Source organism: Cyprinodon variegatus, unplaced genomic scaffold, assembly GCF_000732505.1.
Source record: "Cyprinodon variegatus isolate N-32 unplaced genomic scaffold, C_variegatus-1.0 Scaffold101, whole genome shotgun sequence".
Lineage (NCBI taxonomy): Eukaryota > Metazoa > Chordata > Actinopteri > Cyprinodontiformes > Cyprinodontidae > Cyprinodon > Cyprinodon variegatus.
In genome coordinates, this window is record NW_015150554.1 from 1088964 (window position 1) to 1110671 (window position 21708).

Consider the following 21708-nt stretch of genomic DNA (forward strand, 5'->3'; position numbering starts at 1 on the left):
GAAACACTGGTTTCTGTTGTTGCACTTGCACAGGATGAGTGGTTTTGAATGTAGGTGCAGCTGAAATTTAGAAAGGACACTGTTAACCAGTCTGAGTTCTAAAGGTCGAGCAAAAGTAAGGAAACTAATAATAAAAACTGTTGTCAGTGCATATTTAACAAATTAATTCAGAAAAAAACTCAACTTAACCTAGGGGGTGTGATCCTTTGCATAGGATAAGGATTGAGGTCACGCGTTTATGCCTAACACATGGTCTTAACAATCAGTTGTGGTTTGGTTCTTATGCATTTCTGATCTCGGGTGTTGTCTTGAAGCACAAAACCTGCGATTTTGTCGGCGGCACACTTGTCACCCACAGCCCTTCTGTTTCTGTTGGTTTTAATTGGACTGCAGGACTAAATCCAGTTATCTGATTAGCTGTAGTGTTGGTGGATCAGTGGTTGTGGTTTGATATGAATCAAAGGGCTTTGAGCTTTTGAGATCTTTGCAAAAAAGTAAAGAGTTTCTTTCAAAATGTAATTTATTTGGTTTTATCCTCAGAATCATGTACAGAAAGGATTAGTTATAAATGAATAGCTTAGTTCTATTTTTTAACTAACACAAAGCAGCTTAGATTTAATAGATTGTGAAGTGAAAAGAAAACAGAGATAAGCAAACAATAACATCAGAGTGGGGGTTCATATTACTAAATGATTACACAAGAGAACAACTTCATATGTTCATCCATCATGCTGCTATTACCATCATTTGCCACCAGATGTCTCTAAAGTCTAACAGTCTCCTGTTTGGACTTCTTGATGTTTGTTGAAGCTCAATCAAAATCATCCCTGGAAACTAATAAATATGAACAACATGGTGGCTAGTTTGTCGCTCAATTGAAGGTTTCAAGAAATCTGAATGGATGAGTCTGTGGTTCCCCCCTAGACCCCAATGATCACATCATCAGTGTGTCTGTCTTCATTGATTTTTTTTGTGTATTAGAATAGTTCAGTTTGGTTATTTTTGCGTTTTTTTTTTTTTTTTTTAAGAGTTGCTGAAATGCAGGAACTTAACAAGTGAGTGAATGAAATTAGAGAAAGACCTAAAGAGTCTGTGTTAATGTGAGGAATAGTTCACTTAGATTAACTGACAACTTATTTTCCTATTTGCCTTTAGCTATTTACCATTGACCATTTGAAAATATAAATTTCATCTAAGAATCTCTCAAAGTTCTGTGGAAAGCATTGCAGTCTGATGAACTGGGGACCTCACTTCACTTAGTTGAGAATTATGGCTGGATTGTATTCCAAAGACTGTCTCCGATCACTTAGAGCTGCTCTTTGGCTACCAGTCCATCTTGATGACATCTGAAACGTCATCACAGATTCTTTGTCTGTTTAATCTTGTCTGTTTGATCCCTTGTCTGCTTAACAGTTGTCCTATGGACAGAGCCACCTATGGAGCTAGTTAAGTTACCGTATTTTCTGGACTATAGTGCGCACCTCACTATAAGTCATGACCACTAAATTATTTTTAGAAACTGGTAACGGACATATATAAGCCGCACCGTGCTAGTAAAAAATAATCAGAAGCCGCTGATATCTACTGAACTGTCTCTCACCAAACCTGTAGGGGGAGCTCTACATATAGCCCCTGGAGTAGCGACAAAGAAGAATGCTAGCTCCCGTTAGCTTGTTGCCTCGCAGCAGTAAGAGCTTCTACTGAAAGATGGGGCTTTGTCAGCTCTTTATTTCAGCTCTGGAGGAGTTGAGCTCAGTCTCTTTATTGGCTCAGAAGCTTTAGTGAGGTAAATAAATGGCAAAATGTGTGAATTCAGGACATTTGTTCTCCGTCATGCCTGCTGCTAGCATGTTTTTATGAGAAATGAAAATTAGCCCCTTATTTTTTCATTGTCAAGTTTGACTCCCCCCTCTGGCAGTTAGGAAAAATCCATAGAAAAGCCACACCTTCTTATAAGCCACATGGTTCAAAGCATGGGAAAAAAAATAGTGCCTTTTAGTCCGGAAAATACGGTACCTTTTCTAACAGCTTCTTTGTTCCTCTTGTATGTCTGCTTCTCTCTCCTTGAACCACAGTTGGCCTCTGCAGAAGGCTGCTCACATTGAGCCTGGTTCTGCTGGAGGTTTCTTGCTGTTAAAAGACAGTTTTTCCTTTCTACTGTTGCTGTATGCATGCTCGTTTTGAGGGTTTGCTGCAGATTCAATGACATGATGCAAGCGAATGTCCGTTGTTGCTGCATCCTAATCCAGGAGGAGCAAATCTTTTAAAGTTAATGAATCAATGCAATGAGTTTGATTTCAACCAACCTGTCTGTATCCTTTGACTGACCTGACTTTGTACAGTGCCTTGGGATGACATGTTGTGCACTGGTGCTATAGAAATAAACCCTGAAACCTCTGGGCCAGAGGGGAAGAAATAACCCAAGTTAAGCGCAACCGAATTGGGCCAGTTTTGCTTTCTAGAGAACAGGAAATCATAGAGAACACAGAGTAAAAGGCGGCAAAACGTCATCAACGTCCTTAGAAGGAGATTTTGGAGAATTCGAAACAGGTAAAGCTAAAACTAGATATAAAATATTTACAGTGATTTTTTTCCTTCCTTAATGCAAAGTGTGTCTAATTTTTTAATAACTATTTCAATGATTGATTAATCATGAATTATCTGATTAATTGTTTCAGCCCCGATTTAGACCAATAGCTCCAAAATCAGTGGCTATTGATATAAATTACAAACCACTAATAACCTATAGAGGTTTTTAATAACCCAAAAAGAAACAGGCCAGTGTCGAAAGGTAAATATTTTCATTACCATCATTAATGATCTTCAACATCCTATTTTATACAGATCCACGTAGAGTCCATTTTTTTTTGTCTCCATGTTTCTGTTTAGTTCTTGCCTCAGTTTCGGTTATTTTCTTTTCTGACATTGTTTCTATTCTGTTTCATCATCATCATCCTCATCATGGCCTTTGTGTCTTCAGGGATGAGGAGGAAGTAAAACCTCCCCCAGCTTCGTAAGTACCTCAGAGTCCGATACACTCTTTAAAAACCCTGTCCTGGCCAAACCTCCTTTCAGTTTCCCAACCTGACAACTCAAATCCCTCGGCAATGATTCTTCCTGTCGGCTGATTGTCTGTGTTACCCGGACAGGTGGAATCCCTTCTCAGGGTTCAGTCAGTTGGTCAATAATGTTGCAGCCAATGTGTCCGAAGTTCTGCAGGTTAAAAGTCCCACTGACAACGGGTCGCAGACGTGAGTAAAACCGAGAAGGTGAACTGATCGCAGGCTCTAGAGCAGTCAATGCAGTGAAAACATACCACCATTTTTAAATAATGCAGTGCAGAAAAAGTCTCCATCCATGAAATATTATAGCTAATGGAATATAACAACAGAACGGTGGGAAAAAGCTGTATAGCAGTTACTCAGATCAAGGTGAAGATTAAAGAAGTAACTGCATGACATCACTGTCTGACTCCTCTTGTGATTTACAGGAAGTTACATCAACAGTTTGAAATGTATAAAGACCAGGTCAAGAAGCTGGGGGAGGAGCCTCCTGCAGCTCAAACGGCGAGGGCGGAGTCTCCCACCTGTGGCATCTGTCACAAAACAAAGTTTGCTGACGGCTGCGGCAGAGCCTGCTGCTACTGTCAAAGTCGTTTCTGCGCTCGCTGTGGTGGGCGTGTCCCTCTACGAGCCAATAAGGTCAGTCAGAATGGATTACATACACTACATATAAAGTCATACATTTTTTTTTTCTCTGTCAGACATTAAATCTAAATGAACCTTTCCTATCTTAGGTCTTTTAAGATTAACACAATTATTCTATTTTCTAAATGGCAGAAAATATGTGTATGTTTCGTTCTGGTGTATGTAAACCTTTGGTTTTAATTGTATGTCAGACTTGTACAAATCAATGTTAAAGGGGTTTAAGGTAGGAAATATAGAATATAAATTTTTGTGATGGTTTCCTTCATCTATTAAAGTCTTCAAAACATATATAATATATATATATTATTAGCATGATGTTCANGGTCAGAATTACATCATTCTAGCCTCCTCACCCCTCCACATGGTGTTCATGTGTACAGATTTTTTCAAAAAGATTCTTTGAAAGTTTACGGTCCATTCTGTACAATGATTAAATGTATCGATTGTAATGTTGATTTAAGCTAATAATGATTACATTTTAAAGGTAATTTTATGATTCAAAGGTGATTGCAGTTTGCTGCATTACATAATTTACTGCAATTAGGTGATGGAAAGGCTCATTGGAGGATGGGGGGGTTTGTGAAGGCACAAAAATCTTCTTTTAAACCAAAGGGGGGCCCATCAGTTAGGTTTTCAAAACACAGATCTATCACCTAAAATCTTACATTGTTTTTTGAAATGCAAACTAAACTTGTGTGTCTGTGTGTTGGCCTTGTCTTTTAGGTAATGTGGGTGTGCAACGTGTGCAGGAAGCAGCAGGAGATCCTAACCCGGTCTGGAGAGTTTTACCCGAATGCGTCCCCTCCACACGCACCAATACAGGGAGCGCCGGGGCCCATGGGGCCCCTGAGTAACGGAGCTACAGATCAGTAAGTGTAATGCAGAACTTTAAAGAGCTCTCATCTACAGGCAAGATTTTATTTCTGATTGAGAATCACAAATGATTGCCCTTAAAATGATTCCGGTTCTGGTGCTAAGAGACTGTTACGAAAGACCAATACAGTTTCACCTTTTGAAATGGTTAAATCTGGGCAGCACCACTAAAAAACATTGACCACAAATGTATTTAACGAATAAACATCTCTGTGGCTAAAAATCTAAAAGTAACAGCTTTCAAGGATCTATTTAATTTTTAAAGAGTTTAAAATTTAAAATGGAAACGAAAAAAACGTATATGTCACGATAAAGCTGCAGTAACAAGTCAGAAAAGTGGAAATGAAATATTTACAAACAATTATTAACATTTTTTTTGCTTACTAAAAAATCTACAAAGATGACCACTTAACCCCCAATTTGGTCTGCAGGTTATTTCTGCTGAGTCAGTTAAATACAGACTCATCCTTTGACATCTGACTCTGTCATAATTAGATCACATCATTTACTACCAGCCCCCCTCTCCCACACACAGACTGTACCTGCTTTCCAAAGCCCGCCCCCCTCCACCCGCCCATCAAACATGCACAGCCCCCAAACAAGGACTCAAACACACATGCTAATCAGATTAGCTGAATAATAATCCCGCAGCTCACTGGGGATTATTTCCACTGCTAAATACAGCAGGCTAACACACACAGGCTAACAGGAGCTAGTACTGGTGATGTAATATCGTCAGGTTAGAGTGAGATAGAGGGCGCTGAGGAGGGGCGTGTCATGACACGGCTTGGGGCGGAGCATCAGTTTGTACTCCAGCTGTCAGTTATAAACCTGCTGAGTGTGTGTTAATGTGTGTCAATGTGTCGTGTGTTTAACCGGCACATGAGGCTCAGTCCGCACTCAGAAAAAACAGAAAGCTCTTTTTTTACACCTCTGACCAAACCCATGTTTCAAACTCAAGCTTTGGCACAAACTGTTTTAATTGGCTGAAATAAGCATGTCATTGCGTCTTCCTGCATCTGCATGACAGGTGTGTTAGTGCAGACTGACAGGACACGCTAACCGCATGTAAGTACGCCTCTCAGACATTCAGTTATAACTGATTTGTTACTGCAGTACTTTAATTTGTAGTTAGAGAGTTAATGAGATTCTGGATGTGGTAGTAAATTTGGTTCTATTGATGGAATTGTATTTTAAATGTCGAACAGTTTAATATAAAATCAAAAAGTAAAATAACTCCTAAGTGGTGACATAAACGTGGATGTAAGTTTGAGTTTTTGTCTCACTGGGGCCCGTTTACCTTTGACACTGGTCAGGTACCTTAAAAAGCTACCTGAGTTTTATTGTGGACCAAATTAAGTGGGTTGCAAATTTTGAAATGCAGAAATATAGGATTAATTAATTTCTCTATTTCTCTACATTTGAAAATTGTTTAAAGTTGTAACAACATTGACAAAGGACTCAGTTTTAAATCTATGGATATTACCATAGAAAATCCTTCACAGGTCTAGATAAATATGACAAAATAAACATCTATGCAGGTTTTTCTGTGATTGGTTTACTGGCTTGGACTAGTAAAGCTTTTTTCATTGGTTTTAGCAAGGGAAACATCAGGATGTTAAGAAGCCTAATGTTAGCCTTTCAAAATCAGTTTTAATGTGTTTTCTGGATTTTGTCCTGTTTATATCCAAGTCTTTGATCATCTAACCTAAAGTGTCCAAATTATCTAAAAAGAAAGCAACCCAAGAACCACCAAGCTCATCATAACTCCTGGAACATGAGGGCCTTTGTCATGTGGAGGGAGGACAACAACATCATCTTAAATCTAAAATGAAATTTGCAGCTGCCCAAATGGAGACGATAAAAGTCTTCTGAAGAAGCAACATCCAGATGAGACAATAGCTAACAAGTGTTGTTAATGTTATTGTCATTATAATGACAAGCAAGCAGTAGAAGGACAGTGATCCCAAACACATTAAAACTGCCTACCATCATGGCTTCAGTGATCCCAAATGTGTATGAACTACTGTTTCGCTAACGCTGTGTGCCCGACAGGAGGCGGAGCCCCTCGTATTACGATGGTGGCGGCAGGATGCCTCGCTCGCCTTCTGACCATGGTCTGGATCGCCGCACCCGCTCGCTGCACAGCTACCATGGCAATGGCGAGGAGGAGCTACGCGTCCAGAGGCGACCAATCAAAGACAGGCGAGGCCGCTGGCACTCACAGGTGAGTCGGTCAAATTTGAATACTCCCCAATTTGTGTCTTCTTCTTTATATAGTAAAGCCCAAAATTATTCATACCTTTAATAGATTTAGATGTAATGTTATTTTTTTTAAATTTCTTTCTGAAATGAAACAGGTAAATTTAAAAATGTAAAACTTATTCATGTCCTTTTCAAAAATCAATTACAGGATTTTTAAAGGCACACCATGTAACTTTTGCGCACTAGGGGCGCTAGGCGTGAAAGTTACAGGTCTAGCGCCCTTAGTGGCCACAATTGCCACAGTACTGTAGCAAAAGTCAACAGTCAGCCGGCCAGCTTTTGATTGGGGACAGCGCTAGGCATCTAGGTTCAGCAGGGCATGAGAAAACGCTGTTGCTCTCTGGAGAGCACGGCTGGGCTAGGCCAGACCATGCCACATGGCGCAGAGGACCAGGGGCACAGCGTTAGTGCAGAGCCGCTTGGTTGGACGAGGCGTTCTTCCAGTTCACAGGACCTGACCAACGATGGTGCAACTTCACCCAACTTACATAGCCAGTTTTTCAACAGAAGAGCCCCGATTGTAGCATTGATTGTGTCAGAAGAGCTGTATATTGGCCTGAAGAATCATTTTAAATAACTCATATGCATCAACTCTGTAGGTCACAAATTCCACGGTACCTCTAATGGCAGTACAGTAAAGCAATCATTATTATTGCTAATCGGCTTTTTAAATGACTCCAAAGATTGTAAATGAGTTCCAAGGCTATAAGGTCTGAAAGCCTCTTTACCATCACCCTAATTTAGACCCAAACTGGGCACCCTCAGATGACATCACTTTGAGTCTAAAGAAACATAATGGTGAACTGACTAAACTAATTACAACTATGAATCTACCAGGAGCATTGATAATTTAGATCTTTACTACACTTCCCTAATAGCTAGGAGTAAGAAACATTATATAACTGTTCCCAGATGTAATATTTGCAGTCTTTCTATTAAAAATTCTATTTGCATCATAATTATAAGATTAATTAACATATTGCTTTCAACACTTGTAAAAAAAAATGTCACTTTTATCTGACTGTTACCTTACTTTTGACCTTATTGATCTAGATCACCATCTGCATTCAGGAATTTTTTGAAAGATTTTGTGAATACAGGTTTTATCTTAAGATGGGAGTCTCAGTAAGTAGCTACTTGGCGGATGTATGCGCTCTCTTAGTGCTTTTATAGTTGACTTATTTTCTAGCATCCAGACCTTATGTCTGGATGCTAGAAACATTTTAAAGCTTAAAACTTGAGTTATAACCACACTACTTCAGAACTGAAGGCTTTGTTGAAAAAAACACAGTAAAGTGTTAGAATAAAGTGTTTTTTTTTATTTTAGACGCAAATAAATTTTAAATCAGGAAATAAAAACCTTACCATTGTTACTAGCTTGTACCTTACCCAGCTAAATTTATTCCAGGATTAATTCCTTAGAGACTTGGAGAGACAGATTTATTTTGAAATTTAATTTAAAACAGCTCTAGACAATATAATTTTTTTTAAATGCAGCCTTGAAAAACAGTAATTATAGATGTTATAGATAGGTGAAGATGTTAATTATAGATGATTATAGGTGAATTATAGTAATGATAGATTAATTCCTCTATTATAAAAAAAAATATTCTCCACCAGTTAGCAACCCAAACCTTTTCATAAATAATAGAAGAATTATGTCAGAAAGGATCAGCTTTGCAGTTTGAAGCCTTTTTCACTTTCCCTCAGATTATTGATATAAAGAAATGTTATTAATGTATTTAGTATAAAGTTCGCAGCCAGAATTAGTCCGGAGGCTGCTTTACATATGTAATCCTTGGAAAGTCAATAAGAAACAAGAAATAAAATAAAAAGATAAAAACAAATGGGACATTTTTATTCATTATTATTCTTAAAATCCTTCAGATTGAGTTATTCCATATTTTTTGCCAGGATTTGTTGGTATTATTAAGCGGAAGTATAACTCCATGCTGATGTATATTCAGAAGATAAAGTTTCCATAAACATATAAAAGGTTTTACCGTTTTTCAAAATGTCTTTAGGCCTAATCTATGCAAAATATGTAATCAAACTATGCACTAGTTCGAATGTCATTAAATGCTAAAACTGGATGACTTGTTATGATGCTAAATAGGAAGGTAACTGAACTGTATTTTTGCAGAGCTTGATTCTTGACCTTTTCTCTTTTCTTGATCAGGACCATCCCTTGGACCCGGTTCTTGTGGACCGTGAACTTCGACGTCGGCAAGAGGAGGAGTTTCAAGCACGCTACCGAAGTGACCCCAATCTGGCTCGTTACCCGGTGAAGCCACAGCCGAGCGAGGAGACCATGAGAATGCTGGCTCAGGTGGGCAGGGTCCGCCACCAGCGTCGGCACAGCGACGTCTCCCTGGCCGCTGCAGAACCTGAACACCTTAACTTGAGACACTCAGGTAACCAGTCATCAGATTCCCCTATTGGTGGTGTCGCACTTTGCCCTGACCATTTTTTTTTTTGCTCCTCAGCTGTCCGCCAGAATCGACCTCAGGGAATTATGGGGTCTGGAAGTCAGAGGTCATTCTCGGTTGACAGGGCGTCTAATCACCTCAGCCCTACGTCTCCACGCCGCAGCCCTCTGCCACAGCAGCTCCTGGACCCAAGCTCTGCCCTTAAGAGGAAACCCGCGAACGAGAGCATGGCGCAGAGAGGGAGGATGATGGGAAAAATGCATGTTATTGGTAGCTTCAGCAGTTCAGAGGAGGAGCTGCTGACCACACCTGAATACACCAGCTGTGACGAGCCTGACAGTAAGTGCTACATTTTCTGGAACAGACATTTAGTGTCAGACAAACCTTGAGTCGCTGATGCATTTACGTATCTTTAATGAAACATCCAGGTTACTTTTTGCTGCATCATCAGGTCTATCTTTCTACATTAACTCCAACCTGATCATCTTGGGCTGAGAGTTTAATGCTCTATTCAGAGTCTACGAATACCTCCAAGTGGTCAAATAATTATTTGGCAATCTAGTCAGAAGACAGGACTGTGTCAGACACTTAAGGCATGTGAGGATGAGCATCTTCTTATCATTGGTGACATCGAGTTAAGATGGAGAATGAGTCAAATCAGTGACAGAACCTTAGAGAAAAAATATTAGTGGACTAATTTGTTTTTAAGAGGTGGACTAAGTAACCTGTTTTACCTTGAATTTTATGCTAGTTACTCGCCAGTCAGAAAAAAACAAATAACAATGAAATGTTACACAAGTAAACCACAGAAGAAAAATAGATTGTTTAAAATAAAACTACATTTTTTGCTGCAACATGTACCAGCTTTTTATTTTGGCGTTAGACACAAAGAGCCAGTGAGTAAAACTTCAGCAGATGGAAGTTAAGCTGAACTTATTACAGCAACGTTGCTAAAATCAGTCTGGATTTGGGAGATTTCAGCAGCCTTTTAGAGTAAAGTTAAGCCCAAGTTCTCTTGGGAACACACAAAGACACGACTGTTCACTATTCACAATGCAAACTACATTTACTTTGCTAATCTCTAAGTTAGCTAAAATCTTTTTCCACTCGGCAGTCTGTGGATGAAAGGTGCGGTACGGACTGACAGTCCATTGCTGACACTAAAATCTTTGAGTCTGTAATGATCTGATACCTAAAGACTTTTTGTAGAGTAATAATATCTCAAAAATGTAGTCTGAATGCTGTTGATTTGTTTTTTCTTAAAGAAATAACAATAAGTTAAAATTGTTAACAACAGGTTAAAGCCTGATGGTAAACCAGTAAGAAAACTGATCAATTTAATCTCCTTTACTTAAGTCATTTCACACAAGTGGCTGATGTTTGTTGTAGGTTTAGCTTATATATTATCATGATATTGCAACAGTTGTGCCACAGAATTAGTCCAGAAGCTGTGGAAGCCTGTCCTGGCTGGAAATCTTATTACATTTGTTTCAGTCAGAGGTAGGTGGGTCGTACACAGGAATTATTTCTGAGTTCTTAAATTGAAGAGAATTCACCAAGACACAGGTAACATTTGCTCCATCTGTAAAAGGATTAAACATTACTCTTTTAAATGGGTCTGAATTCACAGCTATATAAAGTAATAGTTATCTGCTTAAAGGTCCACAAGAGGATAATTCCTTTTTAAAGATTTTATTTATTTGGCACTAGTGGTTTTAATTTGAAAGGGGGGCAGGAAATATGAGGCTCTGAGTTCGAGCCCCACTCCCACAGACTGGCACTCTGGCTCTCTGAGCAAGACCCTTAACCCGACACTGCTCCCCAAGGGGATGGGTTAAATGCAGAGGTAAATTTATTCAATGTGAGATCAATAGATTAATTATTATTATTGTTATTTATTCATTGTCACACATTTTATTCCTGTTCCAGCTTTTTCTAAACTGGATCAGGACAGCATAGACGACCAGATCAGAAATAATATGGTGAAAAATATGGACTTAACTTTCACTTCAAGTATTTATTACTCTGAAACTGTCATTTCCCTCTTACTTAAAATATCCCTTTTCAGCTCAGAGTTTAGCAAAAAAGCTCTTTTTTTTAAGGAAGATTATTTTAACTCAGCCTTAAGAGGTTCTAGTAGAAGTAGTTCTACAGCACCATATGTGTTATTATTGTTATTATAAAGTATCACAGTTTTGCTTACTCTACTCATTATAAGTAACTTTATTGAATGAACAACAATCTTATTTTAACCCATAATTCTCCAAACACACAGTTAAAAATCTTGATATTGTTTTTAATTTTTAACATAGAGATAAAATACTTTATGCAGTGGAATCAACTACCTTCAGAAGTCACTTAAATAAGTAAACAGAGTAGTACAGCTGTTCTTGGAAGCTCCAACGCCTTGTTAGAAAGCATTAGAGAACAGAAACATCATGAAAACCAAGACAGGGCCAGACACCTAAACCGACCACCTGAAAGTGGAACAAAGAAAAGACATGTTAAAATCAAGGCAAAAGAAATCCCATTTAAACTTTGCTATAAGCCCTGTAAGGGATACATAAATGTGAGGTTTCATTTCAGATAGAATCTAAATTAAACCTGACCTGTTTAAAACTGACTGGTAAAACATGGTGGTGGCAGCATCATTGCTGGGAGGGGATATCATTTTTAACAGGAATAGAAATTATGGTCAATGTTAACCAGCTCAACACTATGTGATCACAACCGTTTTAGAGGCTGCATTCTTTGAGACTGGGGCAGACCTTTAGCTTCCAGCAGAACGGCCATCTCTTGAGCCGCAGTGGAACCATTTAGATTCCAGTATACTCTTGTATGAAAATGACCCAGTCAAACCAATAAAACCTTACATTTATTTTGCATTTTTAGATTTTTAGGCACACAGATCAGTCTCAAATGTTTATTGATATGCTAGCTTTGTGGTTTCTGTGTGACAAATGTGGAGCTGTTAAAGGTGGGAATGAATTTAACCAGAGGGACTGTTACTGGAAACCATATGGATTAAACCCATGTGACACAAACGGGAAGTAAACCTGCAAAATCAATTGGATGGGGATTCATTTAGTGAACCCTCACCTAATAAACCCAAAGTCATGTTTTAAGCTTCACTTTAAGCTCCTTTAATATTTTGTTGAAATATGCAGATTTTTGCTTTATTGATTTACTAATGTAGACAGCTGACAGGAATGACTACACTAAAAGACGATATTTAGTATTTAATAATAAAAAAAAAACTAAATTTTATTTAAATGTTCTGAAAAATGATAGAGTAAATTGTCAGCTGTGATTAAATTAACATAGAACACATTAGTTATATGCATGTTTTATTTTTGTTATAGAAGAGACTGAATGAAATAGAAATGTTCTTCTGCCCTCTAGTGGAACTGTGAAGCCTTTTGCTGTATTCCTGGAACTTCTGGCTTTCAGTCTGATATCATGAGTTTTCAGGCTTTAAACTTAGAAACAATACAGGAAGGAGGGAGAGTTGAGCAGGAGACACTGTATGTGTTCCCTGCGCCTCTGACTTAAATGAGCTCAGTGTGATAATCTTCTTACAGCTGAATCTGGCTTCACCTCCAACCAGCTTCACCTGCACTTCCTTAACCTCACAACAGAGGGTTCCAGAGAGACTCGCTTTTTTCTTCCCTCCAACTGCTTCATGTTTTGGTTCTGTTTTTTCTTTTGTGGGGTTCTACATTAGAGGACTTATTTCAGGCTTAGTGTAGTCCTATGACATGAGGGATTGGCCATTCAATTTTATGTTTAGTTTTTTTTTTTTCCTGGAGTCCCACCAAATCCCTCCACTTGATTATATAATGAAGAGGTTGGTCTCTCAGTGACTGGTTCTTTAAAGATCAAATATTATTTTATAATTTCTTTTATTTTTGAGGTTGTTTCTATGTTTCTCTTTTATCATTATCAATTAATATAAAGACTCAGCATACATATATGTATTATCTTTAGTCCTGCAAAAAAAAATGTAATCACATTCTACTGTTTTAATAATACTTAATCTTTTTAAGAAAAGATGCAAGAGTGAATGCTGCCAATTGTGGTTTTAAAATAGTTTCCTCTTTTTTTAGACGACACCACATCTCTACAAGTGCAGTTGTCGGGTGACCCGACACTTACAAAAAGGCTGAATTTGTTTTTCTAGTGAGCAGGGGAAACATTTTCTAGCCTTTTTGCACCTTAACCGCAGTGCACATCAACAATTAGGAGGGGAGAAAGGCAGGGCTAGTTGATGCTCAATGCTGATGCTAAGGACCTTTTCAAACCTTTGTAACTTTAAATTAGTAAATAAAACTAAAACAGGACCTGGTAAACAGATTTCAGATTTTTTTTAAATTGTGGATAGCATCTGCCTTGAAGTTGTCTTTAATAAGGAGAATTTAACCTCCTTACTGCACAGTGCAGAATCATTGTTGCTTAGACGGTTGTTGACCAAAAGTTTCACACAGTGGGTAATACCACCAAACCAGGAACTTGGAATTTCAATAAATGCTTTTGCACTGTTTTTTCAGCTTTGCAGAGCTTTCCCAGTGATAATATGCTGGGTTTTTTATGTTTGCTGTTTTGTTATGATTCCGTTGCTTTGTAGTACTTTAGAGCCCATCTATGTAGATATGTCTCACTACCAAGAACCCAGTCTTACCTCTTTTGATTTCTGACATCATGAATGTCAGCAGTATTCCAGTTCCTGCGTTCTGCAGTCAGGTAATCTTCTATGTCTACGTCTCAAAGCCCAAAGTCATGAGAGACGATGAAGTCTGATTGGCTCCCAGTGACTCCCGGCTCCTCCCATCCAGTTCAGAGGTGATAGATCAGCTCAGACTATACGACGTTGTTTTACTGAAGACACCTGGACTATAGGACATGACGTATAAACCTTCAGCAAACTCGACTGGAATCTCTCCAAAAGCCTGGAAGGATCCTGAAGAACCTGTCTGGTAATCTGGTCCTGTTTGGATAATAACATATCAGCCTGTCTGTTCTGGTGCCGTTGGGTCAGCAAATCACCATCTATGCTCTTGGTCAATTGGATTACAAGGGAAGAGTGTGGATTATCAGGAGTCACTGCAAGAAAACAGGAATAGAAAGAGTTCAAGAGGAGGAAAAAAAAAACGGTGGTCCATCATTCAGTGTGAGAGTGCATTCATACAGGAGGCTGATCAGTGAGGCAGCCTGGAAATCCCGCTGAGCTGGATTTTGGGGAAGTTTCCTGGAAAATCTGTAACATTTCAGTACACCCTTTTGGTCCTAACTCGGTGAAAAGTCAAAGAAAGTTTGCAGAAGTATGAAAATTTTGCTCCTAGCTCACCAACCCGTGAACTAATATAAAAGCAAATAGCAGGTTGACAACAGGTGAAGTTTAACACTGAGCCACAATGCTGTCGCCAGAAGAGAGATGGACTCTGTGTTTGGCCTGAGTTAATCCTGTTACAGACAGGTATGAAATACCCTGCAGCCTGCAGGCAGAGCTCTGGGAAAACTGTGATCCCACACTCAGTGAGGAGGAGGAGGAGGACTGAGGAGCCGCAGGTTCACTTCCTTCTTCTCTTCTTGTGCATCTGAGGCCTCATCTTTTTTCATGGCATCAAAACATACCTGTGAGTACTGCAGGTCTTGAAATGTGGAAGTGAACTGATGTGTCTAAGATGCCTTTTTGTCCATTAATGGCTTCAGACTCTGTTAGTCTACTTTTTTTTTAATCTGTCATTGCTCTTAATTGACTCTTATTTCAACTTCTTTGAATGATGTCAGGCAGAAACATTTAAGAGCCAACTGCAGGTGAACGACAGTGATGCTCTGTGAGACTGAGGAGCCATAAAAGGGGGTTCCTATGTGAAAACCCAGTCAGTTAATGAATTTGATCAGTTTATAAATATTTTACTGTTTTAACTGAAATTATACAGTTAAAAACGCGTTTTTCTTCTATGGAGGATATGGACGAAGCATAGTCTACCTGCTCAAACAGGCTTCAGGACCAAAGCAAATCTATTGACACCCCGACAGCAAGAGAAGTTGTCCATAGTAAAAAGAGATTCACATCCTTGGTGGGCAAAAACTGACTGTGTGCTTTTTATGAGTGAAGTCAAAATGTTCTGTTAAATTTGAGGTTAATCAGGCTGTTTTTTTATCTGGGCATCTAAATTAGAGTTTTCATTAATTCTGTCTTTAAAAAGATGTTTGTTGGCAGTATGAGTTAAAAAGACAGGATTTACTGCAGTATCCATCTTGGATAGTAGAATCTGTTTTTCTGCTTTATTTGTTACATTTCTGGGCAAATGTTTGTGCAAATTTCTGGTCATGCTGACCACAAAACAGGCTTAGATTATTGCTCAGTTTAGCTTCTTTCTTTCTAGAGAATGCTTTTCCAATCTCTTTCTTAATATCTGCTGGGAATGACTTGCCCTGTCTTTCCAGATCAGCAGCTGTCCTTCTGACATTATGGCGTCCATAATGGTTTCATTCTGTTCTCTAACTGCTTCACTTCTTTGCATATATTGTTAATGTTGACTGACAAGCATTTAATTTAGTTTATATCAGAGGAAAAAACCTTTTCTGCCATCTAAGTCAGTCCTCCTCTCTCTGCCAGCAGTTACACAGCCAGGCATCTTGCTTCACTTGTATCTCGTGAAATAGACCTTCTTTGTCCATCCAACTCCTCACAGAAGCAGTGTTATTAACTCAACTGTATTGACTTAATTTATATATCATGAACTCATAACATTTAATCCTTTGTTTATTTGGCATTGCCAATGGTGGCACAGCCAGTTTTGTTGTAGTTGGTTCCAGAGGTAACTAATGTTTTGCAGAGTTCCTGGTTTCTGTGTTTGACATCTATTCTTTATTTTAAAACAATTGTGAAATATTCACAGGGCTCTACCTGGTTTGTTGGATCATTAAGCTCCAGTCAAAGAGCTGCAGTTGAAATATTAGCGGTTACTCAGTGGTCCAGTTTTCAAATTAAATGATGTAATTATTGGGGTTGATCTTTCTTCCTTTGACATAAAATGTCTATAGTTTGTCTTAGTATGAAGATTACAAATTTTTAAGCATGGAAAAAGCAGCAGAATATCTTAGGTGGCCTATTCTAAAACATGGACATTAACATATTTCCCCAATACTACTATTTTTATTGCAGTCATTCTCTTATTGTCTTTTTCATCGTTTTACTTAACAACTCTAAATAAAAAATTGACACCAAACAGACACAGAGGGACTATAAAGCCACAAATCAGAGGAGAGACTTATTTAAAAAGAGGAAACAGGACGGTATGTGCAAATTATTGCTTAAATATAACATTGGATTATTTAGATCTATGCTTGCATTTAAAAGCTATAGCAGACTTTAATACAAAAAAAAAAAAAAAACAAACTGAAGTATGATTTCCTGAATTTTAAATGATTGATTTTAATGTTCATTGAGTTAAATATCGAGGTATTGTCTCTACAAAAGAGCTCAAGGTGTTCAATACATTTTTTTCCAGGAGACATGGAGAGCCAATGGTGGGATTATGGTACCTGGCATGGCGAACCTGCACCTATGTCTATGGTAATTTGAACAAATGCATTGATATGAACATTTTTGCCAGTATCAATATCCAATATTACTTTCCCAACCCTTTGGACACCATGAAAAACCAGCCACAGTGCTGTGATGTTTCATGCATCCTAAATAACATCCATTATATCTCCCCACCTAAACCACCAGATTGATCAACTTCCCCTTGAAAGTTTTGTCATTGTAGACAAATAAAGTACCTCCTTTCTGATCTAAGCAGTAATTGTTTGTCTTTGTCACTTATTAGCAGCCGGTCACGTGGCAGCCATCCAAAGATGGGGAGCGTCTGATTGGTCGAATTGTCCTGAACAAGAGGATGAAGGACGGGACGGTTCCTGCAGACACAGGAGCTCTGCTGGGGCTAAAGGTCAGCTACTGTTTCTTCTTCCTTTTTAACGCCTTCGTGACATTCACTGCCTTGCTCATGGGCGACATGTTTACAGGTTGTTGGTGGGAAAATGACTGAGTCCGGTCGTCTGTGTGCATTTATAACCAAAGTGAAGAGAGGAAGTCTTGCAGACACTGTTGGACATCTGAGACCAGGTACACATAAAGGCTTACTAAGGCAGAAGCTTTACTTCTAAAAAGGTTTTAAACAACATCTAACTGCTTACTGTTTTAATAAGAGTTAAATATTTTAAAGTGTCTTCATCAAAAGTTCTTCAGTTGTCACTCTTTTTCTAATTTTTTTGTCTGTTTTTCAACCTGAAACAAAAATAAAAATCAAGAGCAAAAATATATAAGTGTAACACAACTCTAGAAATATTTATTAAAATCTTTTGAAAATTATACAGGAGTTTGGGAGCAGAATGTTGAGAAATTAGGCTATAAACACTTCAATCAGTAATGAAAAGCTAAACAAGATTTCTGACCCTGCTGTAGGGTTAGAAATCGTATCCATATTTGGTCATTTTACAACCACAAATTATAATTTAATTATTGAGATTTGATTTAATAGACCAACATTTATGATCACTGAATTGTATAGTGTAATCTAAAGGATTTGTGTTTTTAATATCAAAAGTGGATTTGTGTTCAGCCCCCTTTAATTGAATACCCCTAAATAACAACCCATTACCTAAAGAAGTCACCTGTGTGATTTAATCTCAGCATCCATACAACCTGTCTGCAAAGGTTTGTTTAAGAACATTGATTAGCAGCATCACAAGGACCAGGGAGGACAGCAAGCAGGCCTGGGAGAAAGCTTTGGAGACATTTATAGCACATCCAAAATGTCCAAAACTTTGATTATCTCATAAAACACTGTTTAATCCATTATCTTAAAACTTTAGAGGATATGGCATCTTTTGTCACCTAACAAAATAAATCTGTTTACCTAAACTGACAGGTAAAGATGTCGTTATTTAGATGAGCAACTAGGTGGCCCATGGATACTCTGGAGGAGCTACAGAGATCCAAAGCTGCACAGAACAAACTTTGCACATAGAGAAAAACAATAAATAAGTGTGGTTCTTTTCTTTTGCCCATTCTCCCACCTTTGTTGTGCTCCCAGCCTGTTTTTTTTCCCTAACAAGGATTGTACTCTTAAGCCACCTTTCATAAAAAGCTGACCTTTCATAAAAAGCTGAGTTTGTGGACAATTTACATGATGGTCCCAACAGCAAGCTTAAGGTTACTTTATGCCAGAAGGCTCAGAGCTGATGGGAAACTGGAAGACATGAAGTTTCAAACAATCCTAGAAGAAAGCCTAACCATAGATCCAGAGATACACTGCAATGGTTCAGATCAATCCTAAAATGGCCCAGTCAAAGTCTAGTCCCAAAACCTATTTAAAATCTGACATTAGGTTTGAAAATAACGTTTTAAAGACATTTTCGTCCAATGTGAATTTAGTCTGAGTGATTTGGCATTGAAGAATGGACAAACATGTGAACCGTATATGTCACCACTTACATTTTAGTGTGACATGCAAAGTAAATTCCATACATTTGAAGCACTACTTGTCAATAAAGAGCTTTTTTCTTGTAAAATGTGTAAAGCTGATAGAGATATACTGTGAAAGATTTCATTGCAACAGAATATAATAAGACAAAGTATTTATTTTGGGTAGGGGTGAGAGGGGGTTGAATGAAATGGTTGTGTTTATTTATTTTTTAAATAACCTTAAAGCTATGTGTCTATTTCCTTCAAAGAATCATTCATCCAACCTTTATTCCACTTTCATTTTGTAAAAAGCTTACATTATGTTTTTTGGATTAATTGGTGTTATTTGATTTGGCTATTTCACTTAATGCAATGATAACCCTAACTCTAAGGTATGTTGTGATTTTGTTTCTGGTTTGAGTTTCATCACTCTCTCTGTCCTTAGGTGATCAGGTTCTGGAGTGGAACGGTCGGGTACTTCAAGGAGCCACGTTCAATGAGGTCTATGACATCATCATGGAGTCCAAACCAGAACCGCAGGTGGAGCTCGTGGTTTGCAGACCGATTCGGTGAGTCTTAGACAACATTAGGTCTTCATGGTAAATATTCAGATTGTTCTTCTGAGAACATCTCAAACCTCAAATTCTGTTTTATGAGAACATCATGTTCACAGATATGTGTTGGTTCTTGCTCCAGCAGAGATGTTTCAAGAGCAGCTGATGCCTCCAGTGTTCACCTGGACTCCAGTAAGTTTCTACCCATGCATACAATGAATACGATCAAAATCACAGAACACATAAAACCTTCTAAAGCTCCCCGTTCTTAAAACGTTCTTAAATCTGACACTAGTGGTTCTAATAATGGCTTTTGCTCATTTAAAAACTGTTAATGTGTCTGATGATTTTAAAGAAGAGAGAGCATAAAGTTAGAGGTTAAACTAACAAATATTGCAAAATGGTAGAATAGAGATAGAATGAAGCAGAATGAGGAAAAATGTTCCTCATGTTTTCCAGCAGTCTAAGCCTCTAGCAGCAAAAATTCCCCATTCTGGGGCACTAAATGGATTTTCTATTTCTAATTACATAGATAGCTCAGGATAACCTGAGCCACTCAGATCATAAGCTTTATCAGAAAGGAACGTTTTATGCCTAGAAGAAAAGGTACATACTTGTTTAATATGAACATTGCCCCCCCCAATAAAATTATTGCTAAGCGTTCTGTAAATGTAGCCAAAATAATAAAGTTTGATAAACCTAAAAAACTTGAACAGAAAAAAATCATGTGAAAATGAATGCCAGAAAGTAAGAAAGTTAAAAACACTCTTCTACATCTAATTTGGTGCATATAAACAGGTTAAAACATCTCTTTTTATTAACACTTAGAACTGGTATATCTATGAATGACAAAATCTTACAAAAAATAATAAACACCTGCTTAAACCAGTCAAAATAGGAAAGTTTAACTACTCTGGATTTTGGGTTTAAACTGCTTTCAATGTAGTCTGTGACTTTGTTGGATAAAGCAGTGAAACAGATCTTTGTGTTTTGTATCCAAGGCTCCAGTTCCTTCGACTCTCAGAAAGTTGGCCCGTCCATCTCCGTCACGTCTCCAATGAGCCCCAGCGTTCTATCAGGACAAGTCTCTGTAAGTTCAGCCAATATCTCTGGCCTCACAGTCAGTAATCTGTCACTTAACTGCGGTCTCCATGGTGATGTGTTTACAGAGTGTAAACAGACGTCCTCTGGTTCCCAGGATTCAGGTAACCTGTAGAAGGGAGTTAGAGTTTACATTATGCTTGTTCTGTAGATTAGTTTGAGTCTGTTAGGTTTCATATATAATATAGCTGTTGTCATAGTTGTACTAAACGAGGTTTCCAAATTTGTGTTGTCTTTTTATTGTTCGAAGACATATTTATTGACCTTTGACCTATAAGCATGACAGGATTTCCTTTTGGAATCGTTTTTCATGTTCAGTTATTTCAAATCCAGTTGACTTTTGGTTGTTCTAAAAGGTTAATATTCTTTACTGTGGTCGATCAGAGGTTGCTCAGCAAATCAGTACTAATTTTCCAGTCGCTTGGTGGTGTATTTTTTTTGGTAGCCTACTATTATATCATTCGAAAAGCTTCTTGGTTTGGATTCTAGTTTGTTTTCTTTAGGGGGAGTGGTGGCCTAGTGGTTGGGGCATTGTGCTTGGAATCCTAAGGTTCTGAGTTTGACCCGCACTCCCACAGACTGCCAATCTGGGACCCTGAGCAAGACCCTTATCCCCACACTGCTCCCCGGTTGCTGCACAATAGCAGCCCACTGCTCCCCAAGGGGATGGGTTAAAGTTGAATCTAATCTAATCTAAAGGCAGAGAGAGAATTTCTCCAATGTGAGATCAATGAAGTTCAATTATTATTATTATCGAAAAGATGCTATGTTTTTTCTGGGTACTCCTGCTTCCTCAAACAATCGAAAAGCATTACTGATTTATTGGTTGCTTTAAATTGTCTTTTAGGTGAAAGTATGTGATTTCTGTCCTTTACATCTCTTTTTGCCCTGTGATGTACTGCTGTCCTGTCTAGAGTGTATCCTGCTTCTCCCCAGTGACTGCTGCACTTTGGCACCAAATCATTGTTTAAAATAGAGTAAAAATAAAAGGCTCGACTTTTTAGATCTTCATAAGAAATGATGAAAACAATTTATCTTTATAGTACCTCCTTATTGTGTAACACCTTGTTGTGTTGCTCCTTCATAAATTGGACAGAATTTATACAGAACATTTCTAGACACCTTAATCAAAGCACTTGGTGTTAAATCAACATTCACCCATTCTTTCTAACAAAGCGCAAACTTTAGCAAACTTTAACATAGCTATACACAGATTGGTCGGCATGTGTTAACATGAGATATGAAAAGTTGGGAACACTTTTGTAAACCCTAATTTACCCTAATATATGTTTCGTCAACTTTAT

At 38.1% G+C, this 21708-nt stretch overlaps 1 protein-coding gene across 3 annotated transcripts in view; it reads left to right on the forward strand.

Moving 5' to 3' along the window:
• Nucleotides 1-21708, forward strand: part of LOC107084483 (regulating synaptic membrane exocytosis protein 2-like) — a 46205-nt gene that overhangs the window by 2503 nt on the left and 21994 nt on the right. Inside the window, exons 3-15 of one of the 3 annotated variants that reach the window (XM_015374370.1) lie at nt 2981-3013; nt 3150-3251; nt 3491-3701; nt 4431-4576; nt 6636-6807; nt 9025-9259; nt 9332-9613; nt 16792-16856; nt 17113-17232; nt 17309-17408; nt 19195-19318; nt 19449-19495; nt 20305-20393. In XM_015374370.1, coding sequence (XP_015229856.1) covers nt 2981-3013; nt 3150-3251; nt 3491-3701; nt 4431-4576; nt 6636-6807; nt 9025-9259; nt 9332-9613; nt 16792-16856; nt 17113-17232; nt 17309-17408; nt 19195-19318; nt 19449-19495; nt 20305-20393 — 1726 coding nt within the window. Of the gene's footprint in view, nt 1-2980; nt 3014-3149; nt 3252-3490; nt 3702-4430; nt 4577-6635; nt 6808-9024; nt 9260-9331; nt 9614-16791; nt 16857-17112; nt 17233-17308; nt 17409-19194; nt 19319-19445; nt 19496-20304; nt 20394-21708 lie in introns of all 3 variants that reach the window. The other 2 variants (XM_015374369.1, XM_015374368.1) reach the window with 2 other exon arrangements.